The sequence below is a fragment of the Nothobranchius furzeri genome, chromosome 6 (assembly GCF_043380555.1).
Source record: "Nothobranchius furzeri strain GRZ-AD chromosome 6, NfurGRZ-RIMD1, whole genome shotgun sequence".
In the NCBI taxonomy this organism is placed as follows: domain Eukaryota; kingdom Metazoa; phylum Chordata; class Actinopteri; order Cyprinodontiformes; family Nothobranchiidae; genus Nothobranchius; species Nothobranchius furzeri.
The window spans coordinates 46,323,694-46,342,762 of NC_091746.1; the positions used below are offsets into that span (position 1 = coordinate 46,323,694).

The following is a 19,069-nucleotide window of genomic DNA, read 5'->3' on the forward strand; positions in this document are numbered from 1 at the left end:
ATTTTTTTTGTGAAATACTTAAGCTTTGGTGTAAAAGATGTTTTACTCACAATGGAAACAGACTCCTCAGTAACCAGCTTTAGCACATCAATGACAGAAATATAACCAAGACGCTTCGCAATGCCCAAGGGAGATGTCCCATTCTACACAGAGAAATAGAAAAACCATTACTATTTTTTATCATCATTGTTTTGTGATTTTTTTTTTCTTTTGCATTCAAGAAAAATAAAGTCCATGTAGTTATTCCTGCTTCTTCCTGATGTAGAACTGTTCCTAATTCCTAACAGGTTAAAGGTGTTCAGTCAATACAGCTAAAAAAGAAAAAAACAAGGTTATATGCTGGTGAAGGTTCTCAGTCATCCAGGTCACGGTAATCCAAAGGGTTCAAATGAAGGAAACTGGACTTATTTGGTTTCTTGAAGACGTTTTGCTTCTCATCTGGAACATCGTCAATCTCATCAGGAGCTTTGTCAATTCTAACTGGAATAGGGGAGAGTCAAGCTTGAAAGAACATCAAGTTCACCAGGGAAGTTGCACACAACAACCAACTGCCCTTCTTAGACTGCTTGCACACAACAACCAACTGCCCTTCTTAGACTGCGCAAATTGAACAAGATGGAAGTCTCAGCATTGAAGTCTAGAAACAACTCACATAAACCAGTATTTGCTGTCCAAAAGCACAGATACCCTAACTCAGGGGTTGACAACCGGCGGCTCTGGAGCTGCATGCGGCTCTTTCATCCATCTGATGCGGCTCTGCTTGTAAACTAATTAATGAATATTTAATTACAATGTATTTTATTTTACTGCATTCATTTTTTATCCGTAGCCAATTCTAAATTTGTTGTTGCTTTCTGAGCTGAAGAGGCTATTCTGCCTCAGACAGACTGGATGCATCATGCGTCTCCATATTGGAGATGGGAACAAGCGCTATTTAGCCAAAGTTTCATAATCAGAGAGAAATTTTCCAAGTGACAGATCCCTCAGAGAGACAGGGTTTCCAGACCGCTTAAGTGGGAGGAAATCTTACCGCATGCGCCGTGGTTCTGTGCTGCGCTGCAAACCCCTCTACAGATCTTCAGCTCACTGTCCACCATGTGCACTGCGAGCTGCGCTGAGCACAGTGTCCAGTATAAAGCTCTGATGTTCTGATGGGAAACTTTTCTTGATTGATTTAGTTACCTCTGCAATGTACGTAACGATTAAAATGTCAGCTCATCTGTATCAGTGTGCATCGGGGTAATTCTTTCATAACAACCAGCATCCTTGAGTTTATCCTTCAAAGTAAACAGTCAAATGCAAATATCTGTGGACCAGCCTGCCATTTAACTGTTTTGCCTTCCTGTGAAGATTGTTGCAAAGAGAAACAATTTAACTTGATTAACCCCAGAGCCATGCACACTGTGCTGTACTCCGTGACTGTATAGGAGGGAAAAAATTGACTTAATCGGATAATTTTCTTACCTTTTCAACATGGTTAAATGTAAAGTTTCATTCAGTACAAACTTTAGTCGCACCAATCTAATAAGACAGAGCCTGGATTTGTATTCTGAACAGTTTAAACATGTTTAAAACGGAGATATGCGTGACACGTTTAAAATTCGCACCTGCTCAATTATTATGGAAATTAAACTAACAGGATGAATAACATACTTATTTTAGGCACAGACAACACCCCCCACACTTTTGAAAAGCTTGCAACGCGCCTGCTACCAGTTACAAATTGTGAAGGGGAACGATTTTCACAAATGGCAAGAATAAAAAATGGGTTGAGAACAACACAAACTCAACACCACCTCAGTGCACTGTCACTGATGGCTGTTGAATCTCAGCTTGTCAGGAATCTGGACTTTGATGACATTGTAAATGAATTTACTAACAGAAAGGCCAGAAAGCAGCTTTACTGAAGGCAAGAGAGGAGACCAACAAGAGGAAACAAAAAGAAGAGGAAGGAGCCAGAAGTCAAGACAAGGAAGGAAACAGGAGACAAGAGGAGGAAGGAAACAGGAGACAAGAGGAGGAAGGAAACAGGAGACAAGAGGAGGAAGGAGACAAAAGACAAGAGGAGGAAGGAGACAGGAGACAAGAGGAGGAAGGAGACAGAAGACAAGAGGAGACAGGAGACGGGGGGTAAGCACATTGTGCCCCAGGGGCCCCTGCAATGATAATCCGGCCCTGGCTGAAGAGGAAATGAGATTCTGGACTGTTCCTCAGACAGGCTCATGGATGCGTCGCAGTGTTGGAGACAGGATCAAGCGCTATTCAGGCAAAGATTCATAATCAGGGAACATTGTTAAGTGACAAGTCTCTGAGAGTCTGGGTTTAGAAAACACAGAATCTTCCTGGATGGTTCTGGTTCTGCAATGCGCTCCAAGCCCCCAGTATACACATCTTCAGCTTGTTGTCCAACTTACGCATGCGCTGACAGTGAGCAGCGCTGAGCTCAGTGTCCATCTCCCTCCACGATGTGCGTAACGATTAAAATGTCAGTGCATCTGCAGGCTTGTGATTTCTCTGTCAAAATAAACAATCAAATACCGGAAATATCTGGTCAGTCTAAACCCTGTCATTTAACTGTTTTACCTTCTTGTGAAGATTGTTGCAAACAGAAACATTGAACCTGATTAACACCAGAACCACGCACACTGCGCCGTTATCTCGATCAGTGTAAATGAGGATAATAATAATAATAATAATAATAATAATAATAATAACAACGGAGGAGTTTGGTGAGGCCATGGAGAAAGACTATCGATCGGCTCCAAAGAGGTTCTGGCAAACTGTCCGGTGCCTCAGAAGAGGAAGGCAGCAACTCGCTCAAACTGTTTACAGTGGGGATGGGGAGCTGCTGACGTCAACTGAGGCTATAGTCGGACGGAGGAAGAAATACTTTGAGGAGCTCCTCAATCTCACCTATGCGCATTCCGAGGAGGAACCAGAGCCGGGAGACCTGGGAATGGACTGTCCAATCTCGGGGGAAGACGTTGCTGAGGTAGTCAAACAACTACACAGCGGCGGAGCCCCAGGGGCAGATGAGGATTGTCCTGGGTATCTCATGGCTATGGATGTAATAGGGCTGTCATGGTTGACACGTCTCTGCAACATTGTGTGGTCATCGGGGACAGTTCCTGTGGAGTGGCAGACCGGGGTGGTGGTCCCCATCTTTAAGAAGGGTGACCTGAGAGTGTATTGCAACTATAGGGGGATCACACTCCTCAGCCTCGCTGGAAATGTCTACTCCAAGGTACTGGAGAGGAGGGTCCAATTGATAGTTGAATCTCAGATTGAGGAGGAGCAATGTGGTTTTCCTCCTGGCCGTGGAACTGTGGACCAGCTCTATACCCTTGCAATGGTGATGGAGGGGGCATGGGAGTTTGCCCAACCAATCCACATGTGTTTTGTGGATTTGGAGAAGGCTTATGACCATGTCCCCAGGGGCACCCTGTGGGGGACGCTCCAGAAGTATCGGGTGGGTGGCTTTCTGTTAAGGGCCATTCAGTCCCTTTACCAGAGGAACGTGAGTTTGGTCCGCATAGCCGGTAGTAAGTCGGACCTGTTCCCGGTGAGGGTTGGACTCTGCCAGGGCTGCCCTTTGTCACCGGTTCTGTTCATTACCTTTACGGACAGAATTTCTAGGCCCAGCCATGGTGTGGAGTGTGTCGATTTTGGTGGCAGGAGAATCTCGTCTCTGCTTTTTGCGGATGATGTGGTCCTCCTAGCTTCATCCAGCTCTGACCTTCAGCTCTTGCTGGGTAGGTTTGCGGCCGAGTGTGAAGCGGCTGGGATGAGGATCAGCACCTCCAAATCTGAGACCATGGTTCTCGACCGGAAAAGGGTGGCTTGCCATCTCCGGGTCGGGAGAGAGGTCCTACCTCAAGTGGAGGAGTTTAAGTATCTCAGGGTCTTGTTCACGAGTGAGGGTAGGAGGGATCAGGAGATCGACAGGCGGATTGGTTCAGCATCTGCAGTGATGAGGACGCTGAGCCGATCTGTTGTAGTGAAGAGGGAGTCTAGCCAGAAAGCCAGGCTCTCAATTTACCGGTCGATTTACGTCCCAATCCTCACCTATGGTCATGAGCTTTGGGTAATGACCGAAAGAGCGAGATCGCAGATACAAGCGGCCGAAATGAGTTTCCTCCGTAGGGTGTCTTGGCTCAGCCTTAGAGATAGGGTGAGGAGCTCGAACATTCGGGAGGGACTCGGAGTAGAACCGCTGCTCCTCCGGATTGAAAGGAGCCAGTTGAGGTGGTTTGGATGCCTCCTGGACACTTAGATTTCACCTATCCAGTACCTATAATGCAGCTTTGAATCTCAATCCTAAGCAGTTTCAGTCTAGGTCACACCTTCCTGCATCTAATCAACACAACAACTCATCAGGGGATGGAGAGGCGGGGTACCCAGAATAGTTTAGGCGTGTTAAATAACGACAGCTACTGCTTATAAACTCGACTCTCCCACATTCCAGTTAGAATTGACAAAGCTCCTCAAAAGAGAAGCGAAACGTCTTCAAGAACCTAAGAAGTTCAGTTGCCTTCATTTGAACCCTTTGAAAAACCATGGTTATGTTATTTTGGAAAACTGAGTTTTTATTTCAAGCCTCTTTGCGTGGAACAGTTTCTACAGCACAGAAGGGAATAAGCAGGTGCAGATTAAGGATCAGAAAAGGATCTGAAAAAGGATCAGAGCCACATCTTGCTTAACCTACTCATGTAAGATTATTAAGAAAGAAAGAAATATTTATTTTGAACATTAAAAAATCTCTCTCTCTCTCTCTCTCTCTCTCTCTCTCTCTCTCTCTCTCTCTCTCTCTCTCTCTCTCTCTCTCTCTCTCTCTCTCTCTCTCTCTCTCTCTCTCTCTCTCTCTCTCTCTCTCTCTCTCTCTCTCTCTCTCTCTCTCTCTCTCTCTCTCTCTCTCTCTCTCTCTCTCTCTCTCTCTCTCTCTCTCTCTCTCTCTCTCTCTCTCTCTCTCTCTCTCTCTCTCTCTCTCTCTCTCTCTCTCTCTCTCTCTCTCTCTCTCTCTCTCTCTCTCTCTCTCTCTCTCTCAAAATTGATAATAACTAACAAAAAATGCACATCTTCCTTGTTGCTCCATCTGCAGTAATGCGAGCATTGTACCGGTCGGTCGTGGTGAAGAGAGAGCTGAGCCGGACAGTGAAGCTCTCGATTTACTGGTCAAATCTAAGTTCCTATGCTCAGCTTGTTACATACATACGGTAGTGACCAAAAGAACAAGACCACATATACAAGTGGTCAAAATGAGTTTTCTTTGCAGGGTGTCTGGGTTGCCCCTTAGAGACAGGGTGAGAAGCTTTGTCATTCAGAAGAGGTTTGAAATTGATCCACTGCTCCTCCATCTCAAGTGGAGCCAGTTGAGGTTGCTTGGGCATCTGTTTAGGATGTCTACTGGATGCCTCATTGGTGATGTTTTCCAGGCGCATTCAATCAAGAGGAGACCAAAAGGAAGACCCAGGACACTCTGGAGGGACTATGTTTTTTGGCTGGCCAGGTAACGCCTTGGGATTCCTGTGGAAGAACTAGCCCAAGTGGCTGGGGAGAGGGAAGTCTGGGCCTCTCTGCTTAGGCTTCAGGCCCTGTGATCTGTCTTCAGATAAGCAGATGAAAATGGATGGATTGATCTTACTCTTGTACAAATAACCTCATCTGCCCATTTTATATACATTTCTCAAAAATGTAAAAGTATACTGAAAATATTAAATCTAAATGCAGTGTGTTGGGTGGTAGCCAAAAGGCAGGAACCTTGGCGGTCTGATCCTCGGCTACAAAAGCTGGCTCTTGTAGAATGTCCCCGCTCTGCTGGGGAAAGAGCCAGAGTTGGTGTGTGAGGCTGAGAAGTTCTGGCTAGATATAGTCTGACTCACCTCGACGCATGACTCTCGCTTTGAAATCAGTGTCCTCGAGAGGGGTTGGTTCTACTGTACTTCTTTGGAGTTGCTCCCACAAAGAGGTGCCGGGCAGGGGTGAGAATACTTGTTGTAATGAATTTGATTACATGTTATTTAATCAGCCATAAGGCATGGGATTCCATAGGAAATATGAAATCCACCTTACGGATCTGTGAGGTTATTTAAACCAGAAGATTGGAACTTTTTATTGCAGGGATTAGATAACTGCTTCGTCTTCACTCAGACAACGGAAGAGAGAGAATCAAGTTTAAAAGTTAAGAATTTTATTACTAACAAATTAAACTAGACTGACATTAAAACTAAATGTATGGTGTAACTAAAGTGGATGAGATGGTGAATGGATGACGTGTGATGTTAATCAGAACCAGCAAATCTGAAGAAGCGATTAGTTCTGACGGGAACTGAAGGTGATGTCTTCGCATTGAGCTTTGGTTAGGAGGTCCATAAACACATGAGACACCATTTGCTGGTCTAGCTACCCTTCAGGAAGTCCCCTTTAGATCAGGAATTCTTTATAATTCTTTCTTTATTGAACATGTAAATCAATAGATAATTTACAGTATTCAAAAAGTATTCAAAAAGAAACCCATACATATGTATATGCATATATGTATATGTAGAACATGTTCAATAGGAAGGGAAAGAAGCTCTGGTAGCTTATATAATCCCCCCCAATCAAATTTCAAGAAAGAAAACAAAAAAATATATATTTTCCCCACACTGAGTGTCATTGCCATTTTCTTATGACATGTTTTATCCTCAGTCACACAAACAAAATTTACATTTTTTTATGTTTCAACCCCCCCTCCAATATTCACAGCTCCCAGTTCACCAACAATAGAAAATTACAATCAAATGCAACACACTTACAAATTTTCCTCCTCCTCCATGTAATTAGTATAATTTTTTTATACTTCTCTTTAAACTTATGCAATGAGGGACTTTGCTTTAGATCCTCACTTAGCTTATTCCAAACTCTTACACCCGTAACAGAAATAAAGTTAAGTTTGTATCTGAAATTATATATGATATCTGGTTTTATAAATAGCATTAATAATGTATTTGGTAATAATTTCCTATGTACTTTAAACATGAACGTCGCTGTATATAGTTGATGTAAATCTTTAAATTTTTGTATTTTAGAATAAATAAATAACAGATTAGTGTGTTCTCTAATCTAACATTGTGAACGACTCTCAGGGCTCTTTTCTGTATGATTGACAAGCGTACAATAGATGTTTTATGTGTTACCCCATACCTCTACACAGTATATAAGATAGGGAAAAATCAATGAATAATAAAGGGCATGGAGTGATTTATAATCCAAGTACTGCCGAGCTTTATTCATAATGTAGATGCTTCTCACAACCTTATTATATATATGTTTGATTTGTGGTTTCCAACTTAATTTGTTATCAATTATTATTCCAAGGAACTTATGTTCTGTTACTTGCTCAATTTCACATCCATCTATTTGCAGCTTAACCTCAGTTTTATTAGCCATACCAAACATCATACATTTTATTTTTGCTATATTTAATGTAAACTTATTTTCAATAAACCACTCTTTAATAGCACACATTTCAATTTGGACCATCCTTTCTAAGTCACTTATATTATCTCCTGCACAAAAAATAGTGGTATCATCGGCAAACAAAACAAATGTCAGTGTATTTGACAATGTTGACGTCTAGCTTGACCTTCTCTGGAACCGAGCCCATAGGAAAAGTAGCGGTGCCGACTAGTCCAGTCTGTGAGTTACTTCCGGGTCACAGCAATTTTGTTGGTGTTTGCTGAGACCCAAGCCTGGGTCTTGATGGTTCAGCTTTTATTCTGTAAGGAACTGTTGCCGCAGTTGGAATAGCAACACATTTTTCAGCTTGTCATTGTTTTTTTCGGTTAAAGAGTATAGATCAGGATTGGCCACTCTGTCACTTTCTCTGGAACACTTTGAACTGGCGTTAGAGATGACGTGGCATAGTTTTTACTTTGGATGTTATGGTTTATTGTCGAATGAAAAATTACCAAACACCATCAAAACCACGCCTCCGTCAGATCTGTAAGACTGACTGGATCAGTGAAAAGAATGTGTTATATGTCTTTTAACACTACGTGAAATGAGTCTTGTGGGAATATTTAAAGTAATTACTTATTATATTCTATAGGATCATAATAAAGTAATATTTTGATTTCACAGATCGGTCACATCTTATTTATTGACTAACACTTGGATGGATTAGCTTTATTAAAATAGAGTTCTTTAATTAAAAGAAGAGTTAATTCTTCATTCTTCTGTTGAGCTGAAAATAAGCAGGTTAGAAGGAATGCATGAGACCTTGAGACCATATCTCATACACACTAGTCTTGTGCAGAGGAGGGAAAAAACACGGCCATTTCATTCCGTTACATTGTTGTTCCCCATCTTGGTGCCTGTACATTAGGGTTTAGCCCGGTGAACAAGAGGGTAGCCTCCCTCCCCCTATACTATGTTCAGGAATAAAGGTGTCCATATGTTTTCTTGGCACCAGGATACATTAGGCTGCAGTTTGATCAACTTTGTTGTTGTCTTATCTGACCTACATGTCTTTGACTCTCAGGTAAAGAGAGGCTGTGTTGGTTGATGCGGCTCTGCAATATCGTGTGGACTGGGGCAGTGGTTCCCCTATTTAAAGAGGGGAATCGCAGAGTGTGTTCCAACTGCAGGGGATCATTCTCCTGAACCTCCCTAGTAAGGTCTTTTCAGGGGTTCTGGAGAAGGGGGGTCCATCGCATTGTCGAACCTCAAATTCAGGAGGAACAATGTGGTTTTCATGCTGTCCGTGAAACACAATATCAGCTATATACCTTTGGTGTCCTGGAGGGTACGTGGAAGTTTGCCCAACCAATTTTGTGTTTTGTGGATTTGCAGAAGGCGTTCATAGCGGTGGGTGAGAGTTACCAGATGACAAGATGTATGGCTCTCTACAGGGACTTGGCTCTCATTGTTCACTTTGAAAACCCATTCAAAAGATTTTATTCATTCATGAACGTCACATAACTACAAATTAAACTGCAGGGCAGGATTGTTGAGGCTGGAGGAGGAGAAGTCACTATCCACAATAAGTTGTTTCCATGTCTGATCCCACCACAGACATGCACATCAGTAGATTTCTCACAAAGAAGCATAAAGTAAGTAAAAAAGTCCCACATGATAGGTTTGAGTGGAGTTAGCTGGCTAGTCAATGTTATTCATCAGCTAGGCTCTCTGGTTGTTAAAACATTTATTAGACAGACTGGTTGCGCATTTCTGATTCAATCTGTTGTTCTTAGTGAAAATTAATGTTCCAGATAAACACAATAGCTAATCTGAATTCTGACTGGATGAAACTCACTTTAAACACCTATAATTATATAATATTATTACTAGTAAAACATCTCATTTTAAATCGATACAAGGAAAAAAAAATGTCAAGATATCAGTCATTTTATATTAATATCTGAACTTGCATTTAAAGTAGAACTATTTTCATTTCAGATAGGTAGAAGTTCAGTCTTGTGCTACCCAATACACATGAATGGGAAATGTGACATCATTTATCTAATATCTGAAGTTTTCGTTGTGGATAGTTAAGAAAGTTATCATGGATATCTGGAATATAAAATTTTACTTGAAACAACAGATTCATTGATACCTGAAACACATATCCAATCAGCCAATCTGAATGTTGCTTAGATTTTTTTTATGGATTTGGGTTTGACTCAAATCAGTGCAATTGTTGGATATCCCTATATAAAATGTCTACTACTAATAACATACCTGTTGATATCTGTATTTTCAATTGGACTGGTATTTTGTACGGGGATAAATTACAGTATTGCTTTGTTAAATAGATACAACAAAGAGGTGTGGTTGATATTAAATGTTAAAATTGTTCATTAAATTCAAATTTAGTCCATAGCCACCTGCTGGTATTCTTATAATCAACAATAATAAAATAAACATGCAATCAACATTTTAATGGAAGCTTCTAATTTTTAGTGTTTTAGTATTTTACACAGCTAGAGGTTTGTGGTGAACAAATAGTTACTGAAAAGTGGCTATTGAGTTAAAGTTTTACTGCTGTAGGTAAAATATGTGTTCAACACCACCAGGATGCAGGAAATGGCATCGACACCATATGTTTTTCATGCTTCTGACGCTCAGGCCCTGTATGACCGGGGCCACAGCTTGGTCCATATTACCAGCAGTAAGTCGGGCTCGTTTCCGGTGAGAGTTGGACTCCGCCAAGGCTGCCCTTTATCACCGATTCCATTCATAACTTTTACTGACAGGATTTCTAGGTGCAGCCAAGGTGTTGAAGGGATCCACTGTGGACCAGGTAAATGTAGACTAATACCAGGATGGCATTTTCATAGCTTCTTTTTCACTTCAACTTGAAACACAGACTTGCAACAAGCGCTGCTGGAAAAGTCAATTAACTCAGCTCCATTTGCTATCTGCTTCCTGCATCTGCTCTTAATGTTTTGCCACAACAAACCTAATAGGAACAGATGTGAATGTCTCACCGATGTAATTTCATTGGGCAGCGCTCCATGTTTCAGCAGCAGGGTGACGATATCCGTGTGGCCCTGTTGGGCTGCCTGGTGTAAGGGGGTGTAGCCCATCTGTAGGAGGAAAATAAAGAGGATGTGGAATTAGACAAAGCGAGAGGCAGAAAAAGCAGTGATGGAAATAAGAAATCTACCCTTGTTTTGGCATTCACGTGAGCCTGCTGCTGCAGAAGGAACTTCACCATCTTTATGTTGCCATAGTGACAGGCCACGTGAAGGGGAGTGTAGCCCATCTAAGAAAAGAAGAGAAATACTTTAATGAGGCCTCCTAATACAGGGTATAAACATGATTCAGCAAAAAAAGATAGATATCAAAGAGGAAAGAGACATCAAACAAGTCAATAAAATACAGCAAATCAGTTCAAATTAGATTCATTAACTGAAAATGCTAAATATTTATGAACTATTTTCCATGTGTAAAAACTAACTGGTTGTGAACAGTTGCCTCCTTAAAACAAATTCTTAGGCAGTGCGCTAACTCACTCGTGAAGCAGCATAAACAGAGGCTCCATGTTTAACCAACGTGTCAGCAATGCCTAGGTGACCCTCCTGAGCTACAAGATGCAGAGGGGTCAGTCCATTCTGAAAAAAAATTGCAAAATCAAAATTGTTGAGTTTGTTAATTTGACAAGTTACTATTTTATCCAGAAACACAAAATACATTTTGGTCAATGTTCCCTCGTAGGGTATGCAACTGTTTAAGACTTCTATTATACTTTCTGCTCCAGAACATTGCTGGTAAGCATTTTAGTACAAGTAGTCTGGGGCCTCATTCATGAATTGCTTATGCACAAAACGAGGTCTGAAAACTGCATAAGTGACGTTTAGATTTCACATTCCTGGAATTCTTCATTTAGAGCCTATAGAGCACCTTGTTTCCCAGATTAACGTTGGCCTGTTTGGAGATGAGCAGAGACGCCATGTCTGGCCGACCCTCCTGCGAGGCCAGGTGTAAGGGCGTAATGCCTTGGAGGGATTCAGCGTTCGGCGATGCCCCATTTTGAAGAAGACAACTGGCCACCTCCATCTGGTTCTGCTTGGCTGCTATGTGAAGAGGCGTGTATCCATTCTGCAAACGAGAAACAAGGACGTGCACACACAGATCAGCATGGACCATGCTCCTCAACATTAGCAATAAAATAAAGACCATTTCTGAGTTATAAGATCCTGAATTCATCAGTGATGGGTTGCGCGCGCACACACACACACATACACACAGATATATGTGAGCATCTTACTCTGGCTGTGCTGTGAGCAGATCCTCCCTTGTTGACCAGGAGTTTAACAACAGCCATGTTGTTGTGATGGACGGCCACATGAAGGGGTGTCAGACCGTTCTGTCGAACACACACACACACACACACACACACACACACACACACACACACACACACACACACACACACACACACACACACACACACACACACACACACACACACACACACACACACACACACACACACACACACACACACACACACACACACACACACACACACACACACACACACACACACACACACACACACACACACACACACACACACACACACACACACACACACACACACACACACACACAAAACCACAGAAGCATGTATGGAACACTCACTGTGGAAATCAGCTGAAAGTAAAACATTATCTGCATCTCAGGGTCTTGGAGAGAGTGACTTACTTTTCCTGCTGCGTTAGGGTTGGCGCCTCTTTCCAGAAGAAGCTCTGCTACATCCACCTTTCCATACTTAGATGCCACATGTAGGGGAGTGAAACCTTTCTGCTCAACAGGAAACTAATTAGAAGTTTTCCAGGGATATACAAAAGCATGAATGCAGCAGAGATGTTAATGTGGTCTACCTTTGTCATCTTGACTTGCTGCGCACCGGCATCTAGCAATATCCGAATGGTATGAACATGCCCCTCCCGCGCAGCAATGTGTAAAGGCGTGTGTCCTGCAGTCGTAGCTGAGTCTGGGTTGGATTTGTGGTCCAGGAGCAACTTGACGAGCTCCTTGTGGCCCATGCGAGCTGCACAGTGCAGGGGCGTCTGATCGTCCTGGGAGAGGCAGGAGAGAGGGGGAACATTATCAGATAGAACATGGGAAATCACAGGGCAGAGGAGAATTAAATGACACTGCTAGCGTTGTATTACATGATGAATGCATTTGCAGATCATACCTTTGCCTTTGCATCCACTTGTGCTGCGTTTTGTAGCAGGAACTGAGCGACTTCACAGTGTCCTGCTCTGGAGGCCATATGGAGAGGAGTCTCCACTTTCTGACAGATGAACAGATTAAGCCTTTTAATTTAAACATGAACTCCCAATGTTCATCAGTTCTCTTGTTCGCTCTTCCTTCTTTCATCTCAGGAACATTGCTAAGCTGAGTCCCATTCTGTCCCGCTCTGAACTTGAGACAGTTATCCACACCTTCATCTCCTCACGCTTAGACTACCGTAACTCTCTTTTCACGTGTCTGAGCAGAACCTCCCTGAACCGTCTACAGGTGGTTCAGAAGGCCTGTGCTCGGCTTCTGACCAAGTCCTCCAAATACACCCACATCACCCCGCTTCTCCTCCAGCTTCACTGGCTGCCAGTCAACTTCAGGGTTCATTTCAAGATCCTGGTTCTGGTCTATAGGGCCTTACATGGACAAGCACCATCTTACATTGGTGATCTTCTCAGTCCCTACACCCCCAGCAGGTCCCTGAGGTCCAGTGATCAAAGCCTACTGGTTGTGCAGCACCAGGCTAAAGACCAAAGGTGACAGATCATTTGCTGCTGTGGCCCCCAGACTCTGGAACTCTCTCCCCCTGAGCCTGAGATCAGTGGACTCAGTGGTCTCCTTTAAAAAGCAGCTGAAGACTCCCTTGTTCAAGCTGGCTTTTGTATGACCTTCTTCACCACTCTCTCTTTATTCTGCTCTCCCCACCTATTCCACCTTCCTCAGGATCCACAGATTTCCCTCTTTCCTATTCACTCTCTCTCTCTTTCTTAACATCTTTTTAATCGCAATTGCCTATTTTTGCTCATTTTAAATATATTTTTAACAATTTTCTAATTTTTTTAAAATATTTTTACATTTTTACTATAGAATGATAATTTCTTCTTCTTCTTCAACAATGAAATGAGCTTTGGAATCAAGACACCACAGTCATCTGCAAAAGTCTGATCATCTTACTTTTACTTTCATTTTACTCACAGTCAAGTTGAAATGAATAAATGAGTAAATGAGTAAAATTTGCAAGTTTAACTGCTGTACTTACATACATATACATGATTAAAACACATATATAGGAGCTACACAACCACAGAGCGTACAACTCCTGCAGTACGTTCCCCTCATCTGCAGTTTGCAGTATTGGTGTACTGTTTAAACACCCAGCGAGCAAGTGACTAAAGAAAATACAGACTTCCTCCTAATGTGTTTTGTTGAGGTGAAAGTGCACTTCTCACCACATTGGAAGCATTAGGTGAAGCCCCTCTTTGGAGCAGGTTCTTCACTATGTTCAGGTGGCCCATGAATGATGCTACATGAAGAGGAGTGAGACCAGACTGCAAAAACAGAAACAGGAGTTAAAATAAATGACCACTGAAAGTTTTACGTTCTCTCATTATTACTCCCACAAGTATTAACTTTAAAGTGACAATTGAAACTTTGAGATAAATGACAGCGAATGTTGGTACATTCAGAGTTTCTTTTTCACTTAAATCTTTACATCCCAGAGATTTTCTCTTCCTCCCTGGAAGTGTCATTTCACCTCTGTGACAGCTTCCAGGGATGCCGAGTGCTTCAGTAGCAGGTCCATGGACCGCATGTGGTTCTTCTTGCAAGCGATATGAAGAGGTGTGAAGCCATTCTAGGGAAACAAGAGACACAAGCTCAGACTTCTTGAAAAACATAAATGTTATTACATCAGTTTGACATTCATTAAAAAAAATGCATACACACCCACACAGACACAGGCTACAAAGGAATCACCCGTCTGTCAGCAGTTGGAAAAAAAATAAACAGATACTTGAATAAAAAGTTAAACAAAAGGGTGAATCACCAGAGCACGAGCGTTGGCTTTGGCCCCCTTGTCCAGTAAGACTTTGGCCATGCGGTGGTGACCACAGTGGGCTGCTACATGAAGTGGGGTCAGATGGTCCAGTGTGATGTCATCAATCTCAGCGTTGTATTGCAGTAGCTGCCTGACACAGTCCATGTGATCCCCTTGAGCTGCCATGTGAATTGGGGACAGACCGTTCTGTTGGAAAATTAAACCAGGGAATGGAAAAAAAAACAGTTAGAAGGGATGGATAAAGAAAGGTGGAGGACAGATGGAGAGATTTCTGCTTCTCTAAAAGAAGCACTGAGCATAGATGATGCTAAATCTAGCACATAGTCAACATAACTGAGCCTGGAGGTGCCAGAATTAGTCAGAAATGATGTTGCAGGAACATTATCTGCTAAGGAGACGCATTCAAAGCATTCAACTGGCCGACATTTCATTAAGATGGATAAAAATACTTATGCTCATTACAAATTATACATTAACATTTGACAGGGACGAGATTAGGAGTTTACCAGGAAGATTCTTTACCTTGGTTTTAGCTTGGATGGGAGCACCGTGTTCCAACAGAATCTCAATGATGCGAACATGACCATTCCTGGCTGCACAGTGAAGAGGAGTCAGCTCGTCCTACAAAGAGACGAATGAAAGCAGAAGACAACCAGTGGGATTTACAGTTATAGGAACACAAATCCACTAAATAACATGAGCAAGAAATACAGCTCTAATTTTGCAGAAAGGTGGGTTCTGCAGATTAGGAGAGGGGCTGAAGCTACACATACCTTTGTTTTAGCATCAATCTGTGCTCCTCTGTCCAACAGTAATCTGACCATCATCACATTCCCCCTCCTGGATGCTATATGAAGAGGTGTGATCCCATTCTAGGCAGCAGAGACGTAAGGTCAGTCCAAAAAAAGCATGAAAATAGTAATGTGCAGCTCATAGTTCTGCAAAGTATTTGATTTTTTCCAGATTATGATGACAAACTGACCTTGGGGGTGAAATTTACATTAGCTCCTCTGTTCAGCAGTAGCTGGGCTACACTCATGTTTTCATAGTGAGCTGCAATATGGAGAGGTGTGAAACCGGTCTGCAGAGGAAAAGGACACAGGAGGGGCATGGAAGTTGATGAAGGAAAAGCAAATATCAACTAATAAATTGTCAAGAAACTTGTGAGTTTTTGTGCTTCGTGTGACATTTTTATCAACCTTCTTAAACGCACTTTTCTCTTCTGGTACATGACCTGAGTTTATACCTTGCTGAGTACATCAGGGTTGGGGTCGTTCTGCAGGAGGACTGCGGCAGTGCGAGTGTCGTCGTTTCGTGCAGCGATATGAAGCGCCGGCAGGCGGACCTTGCCCTTAGTGCCGTAGTTGATTAGCAGCGCTACAACGTTTTCGTGGCCCTGCTGGAGGGCCACTGCGAGGGGAGTGAAGCCATCCTGAGTAACAAGACGGAGAACGAAGAGGTAAGAACAAAGAGAAGAGAATGAAATTAAAAACAACCCTTAGTATCTGAAGGAAAAAACAACAAAAAAACAGGATAAAGGTTTGAGGTACAGAGAAAAACAACAGGTTATTTACAGATTTAGGGTTGTTCTCCAACAGGCAACAAGAAACTAGTTCCTTTAGTCTAAATAACCTTTGTTGTTGTTGCTGTGACAGATTTAAATGGCCATTTGAGCTTACTGGCTGAATTCTATTCACAATGTTCATGAATCAAAAGAAAATTAAAGGGATGCAATTCAACTTTACCATACTTTTATATCATTTTGTTGAGCCAGTATGTTTTAAAATGACCCTTTACAGGGTTAATGAAAGGCCCCTCAGACCCCACCGCCCCCTGTATGCGGAATATTGCACTTACAACTTCTAAGTGCCAGGCCCGTCCATGTTGGGCCCAGTCCCAATACTCACACTGCGCTCTGCGCAAAGTGCACTTGGACAACGTGCCCAAGGCTTCAAGTGTGTAGTACACAAGTGTGCAAATAATTGCCAAATCGGGACAGTGACTTTTGCGTCATCGACGACAACGCATGTCGTCGCCATTTTTGCTACTTTTTTAAAGAACCTTTATTAAGAACTTTCAAACAATTGAAAAAATGTACATTCATTACTGTCCATGTGAAATCTTAGTTAAAAACATTTAGAGCATGAATAAATAGAATTAATCATCTCAAAATGAACTTTCGTCCACAAGCTAACACTGCTTTCAGCACGTTCCCTGCATTTAAATACCCTCCCCCCCAGTCCCCATGCCTGGTGGGATCTGAGTCCTTGGGCTCTGTTGTGTCTTCGGCAGGGCTGGCCGCTCCTGGGTCCCGGGTTCTGGGCTCGGCTGGCTTGGGGGTGGGAGGCTGCGAGCGGGCCTGTGGGCTTGCCGCTGATATCTCCCGGGACTCTGCCGGCTGCTGATTGTGACCCCCCAGGACAGTCTTCTATGCCACTTGAGGGGGGCAGGGGCTTTTCTGGTTACAGTCTCCCTGGGTTCCCTGTGCTCTGGGGCAGCTCCTGGATCTCTGGGACTTGGAGCTCCCGCCATCTCCTACACATCTTTGGGGGCAGATCTGTGGCCCCTCACACTCTCTATTGGACACTCCTATAGAGAAACCTTACATATACAAGCGCGTGTACACACACAGGTGCTCACATGGTGCTCTCATAAGTATGGACTTGGGCACGTTCATCACATGTCTTAAGGCTGTGGTTGGCACTTAATGCACTGTGATTTATTATCTTGTGATTGTTCAGTAAAACAGTGTTGATTTTATATTTCCTCATCAGGTTGACTCAGTGATAGTTTGCTCCTGTTGTATTGTTGTGTGTCCCTTTTCTGCAGATCTAGAAGCAGACTCTTGTTCATCATTGATTGTTTATTTTTGTGGAACACCCCCTCCCCTTCCTTTTGTCTCTTCCTTTCTCTTTCACCTCTGTTTCCGTGTCTGGTCGAAATTATAAAGCATTCAACAAACAACAATAAAGTTTTAAGTATCAGCCGTGACATTAAAGCAGAAGCTCTGATGCTTCACCTGAGAGTTAATCTGTACGGCTTGTCACCAGCATCCAGACATCAATTACGTTTGCTTCACAGCCAGACAGAACACGGAGAAAGAAAGAAAAAAGTGGTAACTAATCAACTAACACTGCCTATCATGTTAGCATCATTAGCCTTTTACATACACCTTTACACTAGCAGACTCCAGAGACAAAGGTCTGACCTGTGGTGAGATTTTTCCCACTCTACAAAAGCTACAGCAGGGGTCCCCAATCCTGGTCCTGGAGGGCCAGTGTCCTGCATGTTTTAGTTTGAACTCTGTTTAAACAAACCTGATTTCAATCAGCAGCTAATTAACAGGCTTCTGCAGAGCCTGATGAGCTGCTGCACAGGTGTTTCAACCACTGAATCAAGTCTGTTGGAGCAGAAAAATCACAAAACCTGCTGGATACCGGCCCTCCAGGACCAGGATTGGGGACCCCTGAGCTACAGCAACACTGCGCCGAACAAGAAGATGGCTCTGCCTTCACAGGAAGCATAAAGGAGAACATTCGAAAAGACCTATCCAATCGATACAGATACAACTGCTTATTTATCATAAAGAAACTGACAGTTATGATGCAGGAGATGTGGAAGGAGTTTTTTGCCACCTGTTTAACTACTCTGGAATTGATAAGGGATTTGGATCGATAGACAGTATTGACAATGCCATTGATATTAATAAAAACATCAATTTCCACCCCTATCTAGGTAACAGAAAAATGTAACTATTAGAATATTATGAATATGTACCAAACTGAATGATTCGGGTTTATTCCACTTTTTCAACCCACTGTAGCTGCAGTTAATTTTCCAAGCAAAAACATTCCTGCAGATTGAAGATTCCCTTTTCCTTTTTTAGAATTCATGACCGGGAATCAGCTTTAAAAAGTCACTTACCTCAGTTGGAAGACTCTGATTTGCACCATTCTCAAGGAGAAACTTGACCACCTCTAAATGGTTCTCTTGTGCTGCCATGTAGAGTGGACTGAACCCTTTCTGTTGGGGCACAAATACACCACACATGCTTGTAAAAGCTAGTAATCAGACTACATTCAGGTGGTTAGATTCTGTCAGGAACAAAGCAAATATCTCTTGGTGAATTGTAAATAACAGCTGCAAACTTTCTTCAGCTTCGTTCAGATTCAAACCTCATGCATTGATTTTTACCAGCCTGAGGCGACTCACATGGGACTGGGCATTAACGTTGGCACCATAGCGGGCAAGTTCAGCCACCACTTTCTCCTGCCCTGCCAGCGCTGCAATGTGGAGAGCAGTGTTCCCTTTCTGGAGGTCACACACAAAAAGGGATGAAAAAAACAGGTGAGAAATTTTAATTAAAGAGAATGAGAGGACAATTATGGCAACCTTCTGGCCTAGATCACTGCACTTCAAGCTTAGCACTGAAATGCATCTGTATTAGGTGAAAATATGAAGTTATATTTGTGTATTTACGCTCCATAATATCAG

General features: G+C 42.7%; 1 protein-coding gene across 7 annotated transcripts in view; it reads right to left on the reverse strand.

The window, feature by feature from the left end:
• ank1b (ankyrin 1, erythrocytic b) overlaps positions 1–19,069 on the reverse strand; it is a 95,378-nt gene that overhangs the window by 35,066 nt on the left and 41,243 nt on the right. For all 7 annotated transcript variants that reach the window (XR_011520851.1, XM_054744873.2, XM_054744874.2 and 4 more), the window contains exons 4-21: positions 18,788–18,886; positions 18,500–18,598; positions 15,822–16,007; positions 15,558–15,656; positions 15,349–15,447; positions 15,098–15,196; positions 14,564–14,761; positions 14,273–14,371; positions 13,968–14,066; positions 12,692–12,790; positions 12,372–12,569; positions 12,193–12,291; positions 11,753–11,851; positions 11,386–11,583; positions 10,998–11,096; positions 10,649–10,747; positions 10,470–10,568; positions 51–143 (exon numbers count right to left, since the gene is read on the reverse strand). Coding sequence is in view for 6 of the 7 variants with exons in the window: in XM_054744873.2 (XP_054600848.2) it covers positions 51–143; positions 10,470–10,568; positions 10,649–10,747; positions 10,998–11,096; positions 11,386–11,583; positions 11,753–11,851; positions 12,193–12,291; positions 12,372–12,569; positions 12,692–12,790; positions 13,968–14,066; positions 14,273–14,371; positions 14,564–14,761; positions 15,098–15,196; positions 15,349–15,447; positions 15,558–15,656; positions 15,822–16,007; positions 18,500–18,598; positions 18,788–18,886 (2,160 nt within the window). In the remaining variant the exon portion in view is untranslated. The remainder of the gene's footprint in view (positions 1–50; positions 144–10,469; positions 10,569–10,648; positions 10,748–10,997; positions 11,097–11,385; positions 11,584–11,752; positions 11,852–12,192; positions 12,292–12,371; positions 12,570–12,691; positions 12,791–13,967; positions 14,067–14,272; positions 14,372–14,563; positions 14,762–15,097; positions 15,197–15,348; positions 15,448–15,557; positions 15,657–15,821; positions 16,008–18,499; positions 18,599–18,787; positions 18,887–19,069) is intronic.